The 17016-nt window shown below is 39.1% G+C and overlaps 1 protein-coding gene across 3 annotated transcripts in view; it reads left to right on the top strand.

Annotated features, from left to right (window-relative positions):
• ATP11A (ATPase phospholipid transporting 11A) overlaps positions 1-16517 on the top strand; it is a 108449-nt gene extending 91932 nt beyond the window's left edge. The window contains exons 26-30 of one of the 3 annotated variants that reach the window (XM_081002964.1): positions 1488-1553; positions 4163-4266; positions 5182-5347; positions 10590-10694; positions 12052-12191. In XM_081002964.1, the coding sequence (XP_080859090.1) occupies positions 1488-1553; positions 4163-4266; positions 5182-5347; positions 10590-10679 (426 nt within the window). In that variant the 3' untranslated portion in view covers positions 10680-10694; positions 12052-12191. Of the gene's footprint in view, positions 1-1487; positions 1554-4162; positions 4267-5181; positions 5348-8826; positions 8916-10589; positions 10695-12051 lie in introns of those variants that run through there. The other 2 variants (XM_081002963.1, XM_081002965.1) reach the window with 2 other exon arrangements.
• The last annotated feature ends 499 nt before the right edge of the window (positions 16518-17016 follow it).

Below are 17016 nucleotides of genomic sequence, written 5' to 3'. Positions count from 1 at the left end.
ATTACATATAATTCATTTTCCTAAATGGAGTGAATGGCAACTAGCTGGCGAATGTCTGTTGTGGAATAATTTATCCCAAATGTGTAGAACTTTCAGCCATCAAAAATATTGTTACAGACTATAAAAAGACTGGACTCTCCCTACCTTGGTTCTACCCCAGCAAATAAGTGTTCTTACTGATTTCCTGTTCTTCCAACTATCTTGGATATTCTGGGTTTAACAAGTGGAATGCCACAATCTGGTGGCATTTCTCTTTACCTGTGTGTCTTCCATGTATCCAGCTAAAGTGCTCAGGTCTTTTCTCAATCAAAGGGAGGACAGGGTAGTCAGGAGATACCTTGGATATAATTGAGTTTGGCTATGGCTATGGCTATATTACAAGTAGGTCCTACTGATAATAATGCACTGTTATTGTTACTGGGTGTTTTTTTAAAAAAACTTAAGTAAATAAAAGAAAACACAGCACAATAAATTAGCGCATCTCAAGTTTTCAAAGCTCTTTCTATATATTACAGCAACCCTTTAAGGCTGGACTGTATGATTGTAGATTGGGATTGTAGACTGTAGATTGTTACAAATCTACTTGCCACTTTTTTGCGTTATTTTTTGAAGTTAGCATCAGGGGTACACCCTGGCCTAGTTGTCCTAGAATGTTCTATAGCAGGCATCAAGTTATCTTGATAAGATAGTTGTTGTTGTTTAGTCGATTAGTCATGTCTGACTCTTTGTGACCCCATGGACCAGAGCATGCCAGGCACTCCTGTCTTCCACTGTCTCCTGCAGTTTGGTCAAACTCATGTTGGTAGCTTCAAGAACACTGTCCAACCATCTCATCCTCTGTCGTCCCCTTCTCCTTGTGCCCTCAATCTTTCCCAACATCAGGGTCTTTTCCAGGGAGTCTTCTCTTCTCATGAGGAGGCCAAAGTATTGGAGCCTCGGCTTCAGGATCTGTCCTTCCAGTGAGCACTCAGGGCTGATTTCCTTCAGTATTCTGAAGGTGATGAAGGTGCAAGGGAGAATATATTAGTGGCACATTCACTATGCTTATGTTTCTTGCTATTTGAAAAAAAAGGGACCTCTAGCAAACAGGTTGCAGTGTGGAGTGTTCCTCTTCAGGTTTCCCCTTCCATTCCCCTTCCATGTGGTTTTCTGCCCCCTCTCCCCAGTCAATCAGCATTCTGTATCCACTAAGTATACTCAGTACCCATCATTCCCTCCACCCAATGTTAGGATTCCTGCCCCCTCCCCATTTTTTATGTCTACAAACCTCAGAGTTTCTGCGAGTCTATGACTCCCTCTGTCTTGTGCATAGATGAGGCCATTTTGGCTACCTGAAAATCTCCCCTTGAATAATTGGGTTAATTCCCAGGAAAGTTTTAAATGTGTACACTTCCACATTTTCGTGCATTACACAATACTAAATGAAACTTGCTATACTAGACTGTATAACCTGAAACTTCTTTTTCTTGTGAATGTTTTCCTCATAGATGTTTGGAAACTGGACCTTTGGGACACTGGTATTCACTGTGCTGGTATTCACTGTTACCTTGAAGGTATGATCTCCTACATGTGTGTTGAAACCAAACTGGCATCGCTTCCTGAAGCATGTTCCAATATGAAGGAAGGCTAAAAAGTTTTGGACTTCCTCATTCCTAAACTGCCTCGGCCCAGTATACCTGAAGGAGCGTGTCCATCCCCATTGTTCTGCCCGGACACTGAGGTCCAGCGCCGAGGGCCTTCTGGCGGTTCCCTCGCTGCGAGAAGCCAAGTTACAGGGAACCAGGCAGAGGGCCTTCTTGGTAGTGGCACTGCCCTGTGGAACGCCCTCCCACCAGATGTCCAAGAGAAAAACAACTACCAGACTTTTAGAAGACATCTGAAGGCAGCCCTGTTTAGGGAAGCTTTTAATGTTTAACAGACTACTGTATTTTAATATTTTGCTGGAAGCCGCCCAGAGTGGCTGGGGAAACCCAACCAGATGGGCGGGGTATAAATAATAATAATAATAATAATTTTTATTATTATTTATTCAGAAAAAAAGACGGAGGTTTATAAGCTTATGGATTATATGGAAAACTGAATAGAGAGAGGTTCTTTCCCCTTCCTTCTCTTATAATAGCGGAATTTGAAAATATCCAGTGAAATATATTGGCAGTCAGTTCAGGACAAAAACAAATATGGGTGAATGAATGGGAAAAGCCCATCAAAACAAAAATGTTTTCAGTTGTTTTCAGAGAGTACAAGTAGTGGTTGCTTGTCATTCTATGAGAGAAATGCTGTTCCATAGGGGCAGCCACAGAGAAAGCCCTGCTTTGCACTACTGTGGAGCAGGCTTCTGATATTTTAGAGACTTGGGGGGAAAACCCCTCTCCTGCTGAATACACTGACATAGTAAATAAGGGATAAGGTGGTCTCTCAAGTAATCTGCTCCAGGGCTGTATGGGGCCTGGTATGTTAGCACCAAAACTTTAATCTTGGCCTGGTAGCAGATTGGCAGTAGTTTTCCCTCGCAAGCGTTCTAGCCACCATGTTCTGTACTAGCTGCAGCCTCCAGACCAATCTCAAAGGTAGCCACACAAAGTGTGCATTGCAGAAATCCAACCTTGAAGTTACCAATACATAGGAAACTTGTGAAGCCACCCTGATCCAGGAACAGCTGCCATTGTCTTCCAGCTGAAGCTGGTAGAAAGCTTTCCTAGCCATTGAGGTCCACTGCATCTCCAGTGACTGAGTTGGGTCTGGGAGCCCTCCCAGACATTGTGCCTTCTCCATCAGGCAGAGTGTGACACCATGCAATTAATGATACTAAGGAACTTGGTGGACTTATGGGCTGGAGATGTGTTTGTTCTGTCCTATTCCCTTGTAAAAGGATGTTTTGGAACCTTTACAGTAGCTAGTGCAGAATGTGGTGTCCCACTTATTGACAGGTGTGGACCAGATTTTGTGTATCTCCCCTGTACTTCAAAGCCCTAAACAGAAGGAGAGAGCTTTCTGTTTGCGTTTGGCTGGGTCACTGCAGAAAGCAGAATTCTGGATTAGACATTTGGACTGATCTAGCAGTGCTCTTCTTATGTTCCCCTGTCCCTGTTTCTCAGAAATATCTTCTCTCCACAGAGAATCTCAATAAAAGCAGCCACCTGCCTTAACCCATCTGCTTGAATAGCTTGTGGTGCACTTTTAGTTACTGTTGAATAAAGAACCAGCAATACTGCCCCTTGGGACTTGTTACTTATTGCACAAGAAACATTCAATCTGTATTTCAACCAGGGCTTGATTTGAGGCAAGGTTCAGCCTATGGCCTGCTTTTCATTCATATGAACTACATGTGAAAACAAAAACACCTCTTAGCATCTGTTCTTACCAGCTTCTACGCATATATAATTACAGTGGTACCTCGGGTTACACACGCTTCAGGTTACATACGCTTCAGGTTACACACTCCGCTAACCCAGAAATAATAACCCAGAAACCCAGGTTAAGAACTTTGCTTCAGGGTAAGAACAGAAATCGGGCTCCGGCGGCGCGGCGGCAGCAGGAGGCTCCATTAGCTAGAGTGGTGCTTCAGGTTAAGAACAGTTTCAGGTTAAGAACAGACCTCCGGAACAAATTAAGTACTTAACCCGAGGTACCACTGTAAAGAGTAGAACTATCTGCCCAAAGCATTATTGTGTAGTTTACAGGAAAACTTAATTCTGGCACATTTTGCTTAGGAAAAAACTGATCGATACTTCTCTCAATGGATGGATTATGGTCCCAAAATTGTTTTACGTAAGTGATTCTTGAGAATTGAATTAAAGAAGGGCCATGGTTCAGTGGTAGAACATCTGCTTTGCTTGCATAAAATCCCCGATTCAGTCTCTGGAATAGCCAGGTAGGGCTAAGAATGTCTCTGTCTGAAACCCTGGAGAGCCTTACGTAGAACGCCATGAAAGGAAGTCTGTTCCTAGCATATAAAGGAGATTGCCAGCTTTGTTGACTTGTTTAAGAGTTAATTTTCAGTGGTTGCCCATCACATTTGTTTTGTATGTTTAAAAGTTATAGGAGGTACATGTCATGTCGAGTCCAACATGTTAAATGTATGTGTGAAACTGAATACTCACATATTCATATTGCCATCTATCCTCAGGCAATGATCTAAATATATATATATACATTTTTACAGCTTGCACTGGATACACACTACTGGACTTGGATCAATCACTTTGTGATCTGGGGATCACTGCTTTTCTACATTGTCTTTTCCCTTCTCTGGGGAGGGATCATCTGGTAAGAAACACCTGTGAAGCATAATTGAAAATGCCACTTCTGGAATTGCATACAAGGGATGGCAGACTATTTATTTATTTAAAAATATTAATAACCCACACTTCAGGCAGCATAGCCCTAGCCACGATGCCTCTAATCTGCCTCTGCTGTCTGAGACAACATGCTTCTTAATTCCAGTTGCTGAGAGTCACAAGGGGGCAGAGTGCTGTTGCACTTAGATTCTGCTTTTGGGTGACCTGTAGAACAGCAGGCTGGACTAGCTAGGCTTGACCCAGCAGGCTCTTCTAGTGTTCTTAATGCAAAGAGAAATTTTATGAAACACTAATACCTTGAACCTAGACACAATTTGACAGTGAGGTAAGAATAAGAATACATTGGCTCCCAGTACATTTCTGAGCACAATTCAAAGTGTTGGTGCTGACCTTTAAATCCCTAAATGGCCTTGGCTCAGTATACCTGAAGGAGCGTCTCCACCCCCATCGTTCAGCCCGGACACTGAGGTCCAGCTCCGAGGCCCTTCTGGTGGTCCTCTCACTGCGACAAGTGAGCTTACAGGGAACCAGGCAGAGGGCCTTCTCGGTGGTGGCGTCCGCCCTGTGGAACGCCCTCCCATCACATGTCAAGGAAATAAACAACTCTCTGATTTTTAGAAGACATCTGAAGGCTTCAGAAGACATTAGAAGACAAACTTCAGTTTTTAATGGTTGATGTTTTATCGTGTTTTTAATATTCTGTTGGGTGCCATCCAGAGTGGCTGGGGAAACCCAACCAGATGAGTGGGGTATAAATAAATAAGCAAACATTATTATTATTGTTGTTGTTGTTGTTATTGCTGCATGCTGAAACCATCTATATTTTGAGTTCGACTTCATTTATCCACCATGGTTGTGTTCTGTTTTTCTTCTGCCCAATTAGGCCTTTTCTCAATTACCAGAGGATGTACTATGTGTTCATGCAAATGCTGTCTAGCGGTCCTGCATGGCTGGGTATTATTATGCTCATAACAGTGAGCCTTCTTCCAGATGTTCTGAAGAAAATTTTATGCAGGCAATTATGGCCTACAGCAACAGAAAGAATCCAGGTAAACATCCCATAGTCTTGATAATTGATGATGGATGCCTAATCTTAGATTTATAGCCCAATCTCAGAGAAGTCTGCTCAGTTCCACCCAGGTCAAATGGGACTTATTTTTACAAACAACTGTGGCTGGATTTGCACGCTTAAGGTTAGTACTAGTGCCCCGCTGAAAACCTGCCCTCTAAGTCTCTTTTTCCTCACCACCAAAGTGGCTTCCATTTTTCTCTCGCGTTTTCAGAATTGTTCCTAATTTCAGTGAGTTCTGGTGTGAGCACACCTGATGGTTGTGAGGTGGCCAAGGGTGATGTGTGAGGTTTGCTTTCCAATAAATTTATATCTATTTATTTTACTCAGTTTATATCCTGCCACCCCCCCCAAAAAAAACCCCCATTAGCTAGCACAGCGCTGCATGCTTCCAGATACGAAAAAGCCCCAGGATGCAAGTTAATACAGACATACACAGACATTTAAAACTCACATAACCTCCGTTCTAAAACAGCTGCACTGTTTTGTTTCCAGTCTGAATTTAGGGTGCTCACATTAGTGTTTAAAAGCCCTAAATGTCTTAGCTTTCAAATGTCTGAAAGACAATCTCCTTCTCTACAGATGCCCTATTCAGATTAGCAGAGGTGCGGGCCACATGACAGTGAGAGAGGTCTTTTCCCTGTAGCAGCCTCTAAGCTGTGCTTTTCCCACCCCCCACAAACACATAGAGGTGCACCTAACACTATGCAGGCACCCTAATTTTCCGATTGTAAATTGCTTAACTGATTTTATTGTATTTTCATATCGTTGTAACCCACCTTGGGTAGGTGGATAAGAAAGTATAATAATTTAAGTATCTGGGAAAAGTGCAAGTTCAAACAGATGCAGGGCTGATATTTGTTAATTTTGTATTAACCTCCTCCCCCCACCAAAAAAGTCCCCTTTCTGTTATTTTCAGTGGCACAAAACAACACGAAACTGTTCAGCAGCCTGTTTTAAACTTGGTTAACTTATAATGGTAACCTATTCAAATTAGCATTGATAGCTTCAGCTCCCTCCTTCCAAACAACTCCGCTGAGTTTTATTTCCTACATTTATGTATCACTTTATTGCCCATTGTATTTGAAGAAGCTTTCAATCTAGAATACTGGCTTAGAATATAATAAACATGATTAAAAAATGAGAGGAAGCAAATTCAGGTATGCAAAGTATTTTTAGGCAAAATAAATAAAAAAATAATTCATTAAAGATAATAAATGGAACCATCAGTACAATTTAGTACATTGTCAATTTAGAAATTATAGTGAACTTTGAATGATAACGTGTGTTGCATGTTTAACTAGAACACTGAAGCTGCTTGTTTCTGAAGCCTAGTTTCTAGAAAGATTGTCCTGAAATTTCAACAGATGCATTTCATATTAAAGACATTGTTTAATGAAAACTGCATCATATTTCTGTTAGCAGTATTTCATCTCCTTCATTAATCTGTTGTTTCTTTAATTCCCTCTGTTTGATGAATAGCTAAAAATATTCTTGAATTTCAAATATCTGTGTAGATACATGATGAAGCGTCAAATTAGTTTCATACACCTGTGGCTTCTCTTCTTGTGTTGATAATTTGAAAATGAAAGTATACCTGGTTTGGGCACTATTCTCACTTACCACTTCCTTATGTGCTGTGGGAGAAAATAAGATCACTCACCAAGTGCTCCTGTTCTAGTAGAATTTAGATACCCCTATCCTGAGTAAACTGTAGCCCTTGAGTAGGATGTACACATGTAAAATCCAACTTGCGTGGTCCTAAATCAAGCAGATAATTCCTGGGCTTTTGAAGAGGAAATCAATTGCACAATTTGCATTATATACATTGTATTTGCCTGTGTATAGCCTATTCAATTTGCATGAATCTCTAGTGGTGTTGGAGGCAAGGCAGACATACCTGACTGCTGGGTTGGAGTTGAAAGATGCAATTTCATTCCTCTGCTGTGTGTAAAGAGAGGTAGGAGAGAATTTCATCTGGACTAGGCCAATTAATTGTTCGCAAAGAATTGAAGATACAAAGCTTTTGCAGCACTGAAACAAACACTGCCATCAGTTTGCCGATGGTTACACATAGTAAATAAACTGCAAGCCACAATGTTTAAGATTAGTAGGCTTGCCATACGTCAGGAAAATTCCTGACATGTCCTGTATGGCAACACGATGGAAAAAGAAACAGCTCCGAAAGCTAAAAATCACTAGCTCAACAACTTTGTGGGTGTCAGAAATTTTACTTTTTGAAATATGGCGACCCTAAGATCAGAGTTCCTAGCCAGATTAAAATACCAGTATTTGGAGAGGGTTAGGGGGGCAAGGGCAGGTATTCTGATATCAAAATTTGGCATAAATGTTTCCATGCTATTCAGCAGTAGCAGACAACATGGTGGACCACAGCCACTCGCTTGGACTTTAATCATCTGTGTCACTGCTACTTACCAGGAGATAGAAGGGGAGGGGCAAGGCAGGAGCAAAGCCAACACAATACAAACACACTGGTGGTGTAAATCTGCCACTCCCACTGGTGTATTTGCACCACTCTGGCCTTGCCCCTTCCCCTCCTGAATATCATTGCATTTCTCCAAAGCAGCCTGACTTGCAAGGCAAAAACCTGACACTGGAATTTAAGCAAAAATGTAATTCCAGACATAGTTGCAAGCTGAACCATGGTTGTTCAGCAGAAGCCACTGGATCGGTCTATGTGTTACTTTATTTTAACACGTTCACCAAATTTGCCCTGCCAAAATCACCCCCACCTAGTATTGAATGCCTTGAGTGAGTTGCCTTCTTGTTAATCCCCAGCTGATGATTTTAGAGAGATCATCAATATTTAGATATTATGTAAAAGAAAATCTTGCTCGCCTGTATAATCCACATCGTACTGACTCTTATGTAATAATCTGAATGACCCAATTTTTGGTAATCATAACTGGACCAGGGGAATAGCTTGAAGTTCAAAGCGAAGAACCAAATTAGCGTACTGTAGCCTGTAAAAAAATTACAGGAATAGTATGGAAATAATTCAGTACGATTAGGAAGCTGAGCAATCCCTTAGCATTTTGACAGTTGCCCTTAGAGTTATGGTGGTCACCTAACAGAAGCTGGTAAAAACTATTAACACACTGGATGTCTGTCTACTTGAGCAAGACATCTAGAAAAGGGCATAGTAAGGGAACTATGTGCTGTGATTTTAAGAAGTCTGGTATTGCAAGTTTTAAGTGACAACTCTAATGGGTGGAATAAGAACTGTCTAGTATTTCCTTCCTAGGCAACGTTGCTTGTATTTGTAATATGCACTAGAAAGCCTTTAGCATTTAATCAGATTTATTCCTTGTGTTTCTTCTTTTCCCTCTCCCAATATGCTCCTGTCTTCCAACCTCCTTTTCCTAAATAACTGCTACCTTGCTTTAAACTGTAAATGATGTACACGGGTACTTTCTTCAACCTTCTGGGGGAAATCAGACTAAACATCAGTGCCTTTCTGTTGAGCAGTCCACCATCTTTATGCTTTCTCAGACTTCAAGCAGTCTAAGTTTCTAATGGAGCAAAAGGTGATTTTTTCCCCTGCCTTTCTGCATGCTTGGCCATTTCGTTCAGAGGACTTTAGAAAGTGTGTCCACCGTTCATATGATATTAGTCATACTTCATATCCAAACTGTACGTTAAACCTCTTGGTACTTACAACATGTTCTGTCGACATTCCCTCTCTTCGCTTTTCTAAAAGTATCTGTATACCATAAATAGTTATGTGCACTTAACTGGTCATTCCTTGTATGTGAATAGCATAATATGCATTGCAAGAACTGTCCATTTTAAGTAATGATGGTTCTTGATAGATCAATGCACATTGTGCTTGCATTGTGAGTTGCAATCACCTCAGTGGACTGTTTGTCAGACACAAGTGTGATGGGAGCTCCTGAGCAATTGGGTAGTTCAGATGTACACAAGTCTGGTTAGATCTTGAGGCTTGTGCACACCATCCTTACACATGTCATTTTGCTGTTTTATTTCCTGGTCTGAGGCAAACCAAAGTTTGGGACTTCATTCACACCTGCAAACTATGGTTTGTGCTTTTCCTGCAAACCCAGATCAGAAACCAGGGTAGTTTGTACATGACCTGGTTTGAACTTAGAAATTTAACTGTATTCTTCGGCTTTTCTCTTTCCATTTTAACAAATTCCCAATTCATTGTGTTTCTCGCTTTATATTCAGCTATCACCTCTGTATGTGGTGAGCAAGATCACTGTTTCATGACTCTACAGGCTTGTTTTTTTTTAAAAAACAAAACCTGACTTTTTAAAGTCTTCTTTTGCTGTTGGTGTTTTCAGAATGTTTAATATTGATATTTGTGCAAACTGCTTTGGGATATTATAATCAATGAATCTGCAAAAGCTTTGGAGGAATCTGTCTCTTTTGGTAAACTACAAGCCAAATCTTGTTTCTGTTTTCTGTTTCAAGAGTCATGACCCCAGTCACAATATTCATCTAATTTGAATATTTAGCTGGTGATAAGGCGGGCATTCTTTCATTCCAGCATATGCCTACTATACATAATTATCCTTATTTTGAATTACAAATTTGTTTTTATGTGTTAACTTTTCTGCTTAATTCTTCTTTCCTCCTCTTTAATATTAAGAATCTTAGTGTAAACTTGATGCCAGTTTCAAACTTTCATACTTGAAGAACACTGAATTGCTATCCCCTTTCCTCATTTACATGAATCTGCTAAAAACCTCAAAACGTCTTCCTTTAATTAAAATGTCAAGCAGTAAATATGAAACAATGTGATAAGAGTTTAAATCCTGTGATGGTGGTAGTTAAATGGTACATATAGGGTGACCTTCATATTGGCCTTTACATGGACATATTAGAAGATTACCTCCTACTTAAGAAGCTAACGCCCTCTCCAGAAGTAGAAAGGGGCAGTCCATTTGCAACTGGGACAAATGTTGTAGGACTTTAAGGCTGTTGCAAACAATAATCTCAAATGCACTTTCCCCCCATTTCCACTGTAAAATAGGGCAAGGAGGGTCTGAAATAATATACATCTGCTAGTAAACTCTAATACAATAACTGCTTCTTGTTCGTTTGTTCATTTCTTATTAACAGTGTTGATGATTTGGCATATGTTAGCCATCCTAACACTGCACTTGTTATTTTCCTCTCCAATACCGTGAGATGTCCATATTGAGCAATAGTCTCAGTGTTTTTCCTCATCCTTGCAGAAGAGTACGAAACATAAAACTGCCCTTAATGCACTGGCGAACAACGATGGGCCACTCCTTGAAGGACCCCTTTCTGCTTCCGAGGCATAATTAGATCATTGATAGGTAACAGTATTGCACGTGTTACCGTTTGGTAATTTCTGTTGGTGTGCTGTGGTGTTTTCAAAGAGAAAACTTCTTCCTCCAGAGTTTTTGCTGTGCCTTATCAAATTAAATATAATCTCTGCAGTTTTTGATATCGCAGTCTGTTCTCAATGCATTTCAGAGCACAGGTAAGTTTTGGGGTTTTTTGTGTAGTATTTTGGGTGTGTCTTCTGGGAAGGTTGAGATTTAGAAGCTGCATGTTTTGTTCTGATTTTTTTTTTACTCTGATTCTAATAGGATTTATGTGCATGGTTGCAGCTTTAATTAAATATGAATTGTAAGCTGTTTTGTGTCAATCGCTATTCTTCAAATGAGATTCAGTGACTAAGCATGAGCCACAAGTATTTGGATTCAGATTAAATTAGTAACATTGGTTTGAGCAGAATTCAGAATCCCATTTGCCCCCCTCAAATATATCTGCACAATTTCCAAATATCATGAATCCATGATATTGGGTCCTGCCTTCTCAGTGCCCTGTCTTTAACCTTTGGATGTGGAAATATGATAAAGCAAAATTTCAAACGGCATCAGCTTTTAGCCTGGCTAAACAAATGTAAGGCAAAGGCTACAGACTCCCAAAAATTGGGGGAAAGCAGATGCACAAGGGCACATATATCTGCTAGAGTCTTCATATCTCCCCACAGGGAACATTTGCAACTTGGTTTTTTACAAGTCACAAGTATTAGCAAGAAGCAAAAGTATTTCATCTCAGCCACACATTTATTCAAAGATAAAAACAGCCCTCAGAAAAGGAAGTGCTTTAATTTCCAAAGTGACACAAATGCCCAGATGATTGGGATTCCTAAAATAGCTTCTATAAAGTAACACGCTCCATGGAGATCAGGAGTGTGTATTCAAATTCCCATCTGTTCTGGTGCAGAATAGCCTTCCGGACATTTCCTAAATACAGGCTAGGAACAGTAAGGACATTATAAATTAACTTATCAATTTAAATTTATCTGCTAGCTACTGAGAAAAATATCAACCATATCATTCCAAATATCAAAAGATTATCAGACATTCAAAAGGCAGGATAAAAAGTGGTTCATATCCGAGTATCTTATTTCTCCTAAGCAAAATGTTAACAAAAAGTTGTTCTGTATGTAAAAGAAGACGAAATTGTGAATTAAAATAAATTGAAATTACTCCTCTGTTGAGGCTGTGTCTGCATTTTTAAATGAGCCAAACAGTGGCGCTCTATTGGCAATTTATATGTCTCCATCTGGCCATATTGCTCCTATGCTAGGTACCACCTTAAAGCCTTTCAGTTAATTACTATGATGACAGCTTCATAACCTATTACTTGTTTTCTTGGCAGAATAAATCAAGCCATGGTCGGGACCATTTTTCAGAATTCACACCTCTTGCCTCTCTGAAGAGTCCAAGATACAGGAGCAATGACTGCAAAAATACCCCAGCAAGAAGGTCTAGTTCTCATTCTAAAAAAACAATGTTTACGCATTGGAGAAACTATGATTATTCAGTACTCCCTTCCATCTTTGGCTATTCCAATAATAAGCGTTGTGATTCCAGTGCCAGGTACTACCACAGGGGTTCAGGTCTGGAAACATCCCTATGAGAGATCACCAACTCAAGCCTTTAAGAACTAGCAACTATTCCTCCCTCTCATTCCAAGCCCCGCTCCTACTACATCTGCAAATGACCATTTAACAGCACTGATTGAAATTTTGCTGGCTTTAACTGTCCTATGTAATAGTCTGACAAACTGGATCAAAGAGCATGGAGTACAAATCTTTCCCAGGAGTCTTGCCCTTCCTTATTATGTTCTAAACTGTTGAAGCAATGGATTTTTCTACACAGTCTGGCACTGTGAGGATGAACAGCACTGTAATTTCACTCCATCCTGTCAAAACCCTTTGTATGTTTATTGACTCCCATCATCTCTTTTCCTTTATTACTTGAAAGAGTCCTGCTTTAGTCAAACGTCCTCTTCTGAGATCAGTGGTTAAAATTTTGTCAGCCCTCTAACTAAGCAACGGTCTCAGACCCCCAGTGAAAGTCGCTGAGAACATATTTCATAGGTGCTGTTTCTGACTGGTGTTTGTCTTTTCTTTGCTCTCTCTGTAGAACAAACTGGTGTTTCCTCTGTGCAAATCTGCTTTCAAGAAACACTCTCTAATATCCATTTTATTGTAAGTCACCAAGTAGGACATCTATGTGTGATTTTAAGACCCAGCACCCTTCCCCCACACTTTAGACCAATACATTTTTACTTAGACTGCCTACAGACCTTTGGGAAGTCAAGCTGGCTAGCAAACGAGTGAAGTGGCCACTGTAGGTATTGAGCTGAAAATAATTACTGAATTTAAGAATTTAGTCTTAGAAATTTAAAGAACGAACCAGTATTCTACCATTCTGCTACCTCTAAAGTAGAGTACGGATGTATTAGGAAGTGCTTTGCTACCTGAAGTTTTTTTTTTTGTTTTTTCCCCTGTTGTGGAAAGGAAGTAATTGCTTCCATAACAGCTCAACTAGATAATACTGTATTTTAAATGCTGGTTTTTAATTTTTGATTTGAACTTTGAAAGGGAGAGGGAGACAGAATGTTTAACAGAATGTCTACTTAGTGACTACTTATATTTGGTAATGACCACTAGGTTAAGTTTCCCCCTTCCTCCTCTTTGAATGTGAATGCAACCATTCTTCAGAAAAGAAAAAATATGTGCATGATTATGCAAACGCTTTATCTGTCGTTTTAAATCATTACAGCCAGCTTGTACTTCGGCTCTATTCGTGGCTCTAGTTTTGCTGTGTACTGGTTTTGATAATAGCATACACAGATCAGTTCTGTTTCTTTTCTCCCAGTGTTTTATTTAGGGTGTCAACTTTGCCGAAGGATTACTTGATAGGGAAAAAAAGTTTGTGTGTGGAAGAAAATGCACAGGTTCTCTCTCTCGCCTTCCCTGAACAGAGATTTGGGGGAGATGGGAACATAATGCTTTGAAAGGCAAATTGTGAACATTTTATTATACCAAAGATTACAGAGACAGAGAATCTGATGGTAGTTCCCATACTTCTCAAGTCTCACCCCCCTCATAACGCACAACATCTCAGCGTTTGTCATTTAAAATGAAGCACTTTCCATTTCCAGTGTTGTTCACGTACTGATAGTAATATACCGGAAGTTAATATTTATTTGACATTACATACTTGAATGTCTAGTAGAAATGTCCCCTACATAAAACACTGGTTACAAATATATATTTTTTAAAAATTAACTTTATGTGAGTATTGATTTTATATCTGTAGTAGTGACAAATTTCCTGTTCGGGTGTAGTTAACAAAATTATTTTTAATGGGTTTTTTAGAAATCTTAAAATTGCCTTTGCACTGAAATATTTTTCAATACTGTAGCTATTTATATATCTGTTATATGCATACATTTGTTAACACAACATTTCTATTGTTTTTTAATTGTATGTTTTAGAGAGTTTTTTTATACCTATGAGTTTTGGATCAGAGTTTAGCTTATAGTGGAACTGTGGTTGAATGTTGAAATTCTGATGAATGTTAAAATTAGAAATAGGTTTGTTGTTTCAGAATCATCCAAAGCTACTGATTTTTTTAATAAAAAGTTTGCTTTTTTGCTTTTGCTTGTGAATAATAGCTTTTAATGTGTTACATTCTGCTTACAACCAGCTGCTGTTATCTACTATTCTTACATTTTTATTCCATGAAGCTTTCTACCAGTTCCTTGTTTTTGTTTTGTTCATTTCCATCTTTTTAGCCTTAAGTAAGAAGACCCTTTGCTTGATGATTTGAAACTGCTGCATTCCTGCTCTGCCTACTAACAAAAATGGTTTACTGCAATATTCTTGCATCTCAACTGTTTCCTAAAAAGTGAATGATCTTTCAACAGGCTGAAATATTTAATGGTAGTTTTTTTTTTTAAGAAAACAAACTCTTATGATTGATTGTATTGCATTAGAAGGAGAAATCATAGAAACATAGAATTGTACAGTTGGAAGGGACCCTAAGGCTTGTCTAGTCCAACCCCTTGTAATGCAGGAATCTCAACACCCATCCAGTTTGAAACCACACCAGACCCTGCTTAGCTCTGCAAACGTGCTAGCAGTTTTATTGCTGCACCACTAGGAGGATATTTTTGAATTTAAAGGAGGAATTCTGCTTCCATTAAGCAATCAGAGCTTTAAAAATACACTGTTTAAATGGGGGGAAAGGAAAGGCTCTATAGGCCTTCATTTTCTTTCTGCAATAGATGTGCAGGTGTAATACAGAAGCTAAACTAGTAGGCCTTAGATATTCTTGTGCATAGCAATTTGGTGCAGACATGCTGCAAAGGATGTGAAAACCTAGGACCTTCCAGATGTTGCTGGAACGCAACTTCCGTTATTCCTGAACATTGGCTATGCTCATTGGGACTGATGGGAGCTGGAGTCTCAACCACATCCGAAGGGCCACAGGCTGGTCACTCCTGTTCTACGTATGAGGATTTGCCCAGCTGAATAAATGACTGGTGCTGTCAGTGGTGAGGCATAACCTAGATTTACTCCATTACCCTTGGAAGATCAGAGTGTCTGAACTGTCAGAATTTGATCATCTGTTCAGCAATGTGCTTGTGTCACTGTTGGTGATGGATGCAGAGGATTTTTCATGTGCATTTGGGGACCAAGTGAGAGAGGAGGAAATAATTCTAGAAGGATGATCAATGTACAGAAACATATTTCCATGCACCCAGCTGGATTAGGAGAATTAGTCAGACGCAACAACCAACAATCAATAGTAGCGTTGCGACCCGAGTCAAAAATGTAAAATTGATAGAAATTTATATGAAGTGGAAAACTCCATTCCATGTCACACAAATGGCCTTGTCTGAATTGTTCAACCTCTAATGTGAAAACGTTTCAAATGCTTTCATATATGTGTTGGAACTGGAGGGCATCAACCAAATATTCATTGAGACTAAAACATATACATCCATTGAAACTACTTATCCTTTAGAGTAGTTAGCAGTAATATTCAGATAATTTTGATCGCCCTCAGTAATTATTAATTTATTCATCTCTTTAATATACAGTATACCATTTATTCACTTGCTTGCATCAGCCTATTTATTCCACTGTAATGCAAGTATCAAACGAAGGAAACTGCACTTGTTGGTGATATCAGTGAGATCATGTTGAGAAGCTTTAATGGAATTCTGTCAAAGTATTATAAGAGAGAAATGTGTACATGATTGTACATTGCACAATTGCACACTTCAGTTTAAACAGCTTTACCTTTGTCGAAAGAAGTACAGAATTTTAATTGTACATTGTGTCTGAACAAAATTCTGTCTTGTATGCACTATCAATATTCTTTCAGTCTGTAATGTGTAATTGGCAAAAACAAACAAACAGCTTTTTGGGAATGGTGGATCATAGTTATCAGTGCATTAATCATTAAAATATCTTTACTCATCAGCACCAAATACTGACATGTATTTTAAATGGTATAATGATAGGTGCACTTATCTGATGATAATTCAGCCTTCAAAACTACTGTTTAGACTAAGCTATAACACTTCATTAACTGGATCAAAGCAGTCTCAAATACTAAGAATATAAATAAATATAAATATATATGATATACATGTGCATTACTGTAAAGTTTATTTTCAGTGCTGTTTTTAAACTTTCTTTTCCGTAAATACCTAAACATGAATTCTTTATATTAATATTTTTGAACTTTCTGTAGATTGTATAAAGCAGTAGATGTTTAAATCTGCTTGCAATAAAATAAAATTTGCATATTTGTTTTGGAGTGTGTGCTTGTTTTTACTGAGCAAGGTAAGTCATTTAGAGGAGAAGAGGGAAATATATTCAATTCAAAATGAAAATGTTGCATTCAACAGACATTTCGATTTCTAATTGCAGTTTTGCCCATTTGTTTATACGCTGCAGGCATATAGTTCCACATAGAGAGTTTCCGTTAGTGCACCAACTGTGGGAGCTTTCAGTTAGTCACATTAAATCTCAAAACGGTGTGTACAGTGCTAGATTATTTTAATTCCCCATGGTGGTTGCTTTTTAACCAGTGAAGATGTGAGAATGCTAATTCCTGCACAGGGCAAACTTTCCTATACGGACTCACACATTATAGCAGGATTTTCAGGACCCAAAATCAGCCCTAACGTTGGATGAAGAAACTCAGAGAGAAGATGTAGGTGTTATGAACAGACTGAAAGAAGAACTACTTTAAGCTTCATATATAGAAACACTTCTGTTGTCATAACAATGAAATTTAGTTCCTCTTGATGTTC

Source organism: Podarcis pityusensis (assembly GCF_964106645.2).
Source record: "Podarcis pityusensis genome assembly, chromosome: 4".
NCBI lineage: Eukaryota > Metazoa > Chordata > Lepidosauria > Squamata > Lacertidae > Podarcis > Podarcis pityusensis.
Note: the sequence above shows the minus strand (reverse complement) of the source record. Positions and strands in the feature narration are given on the sequence as shown.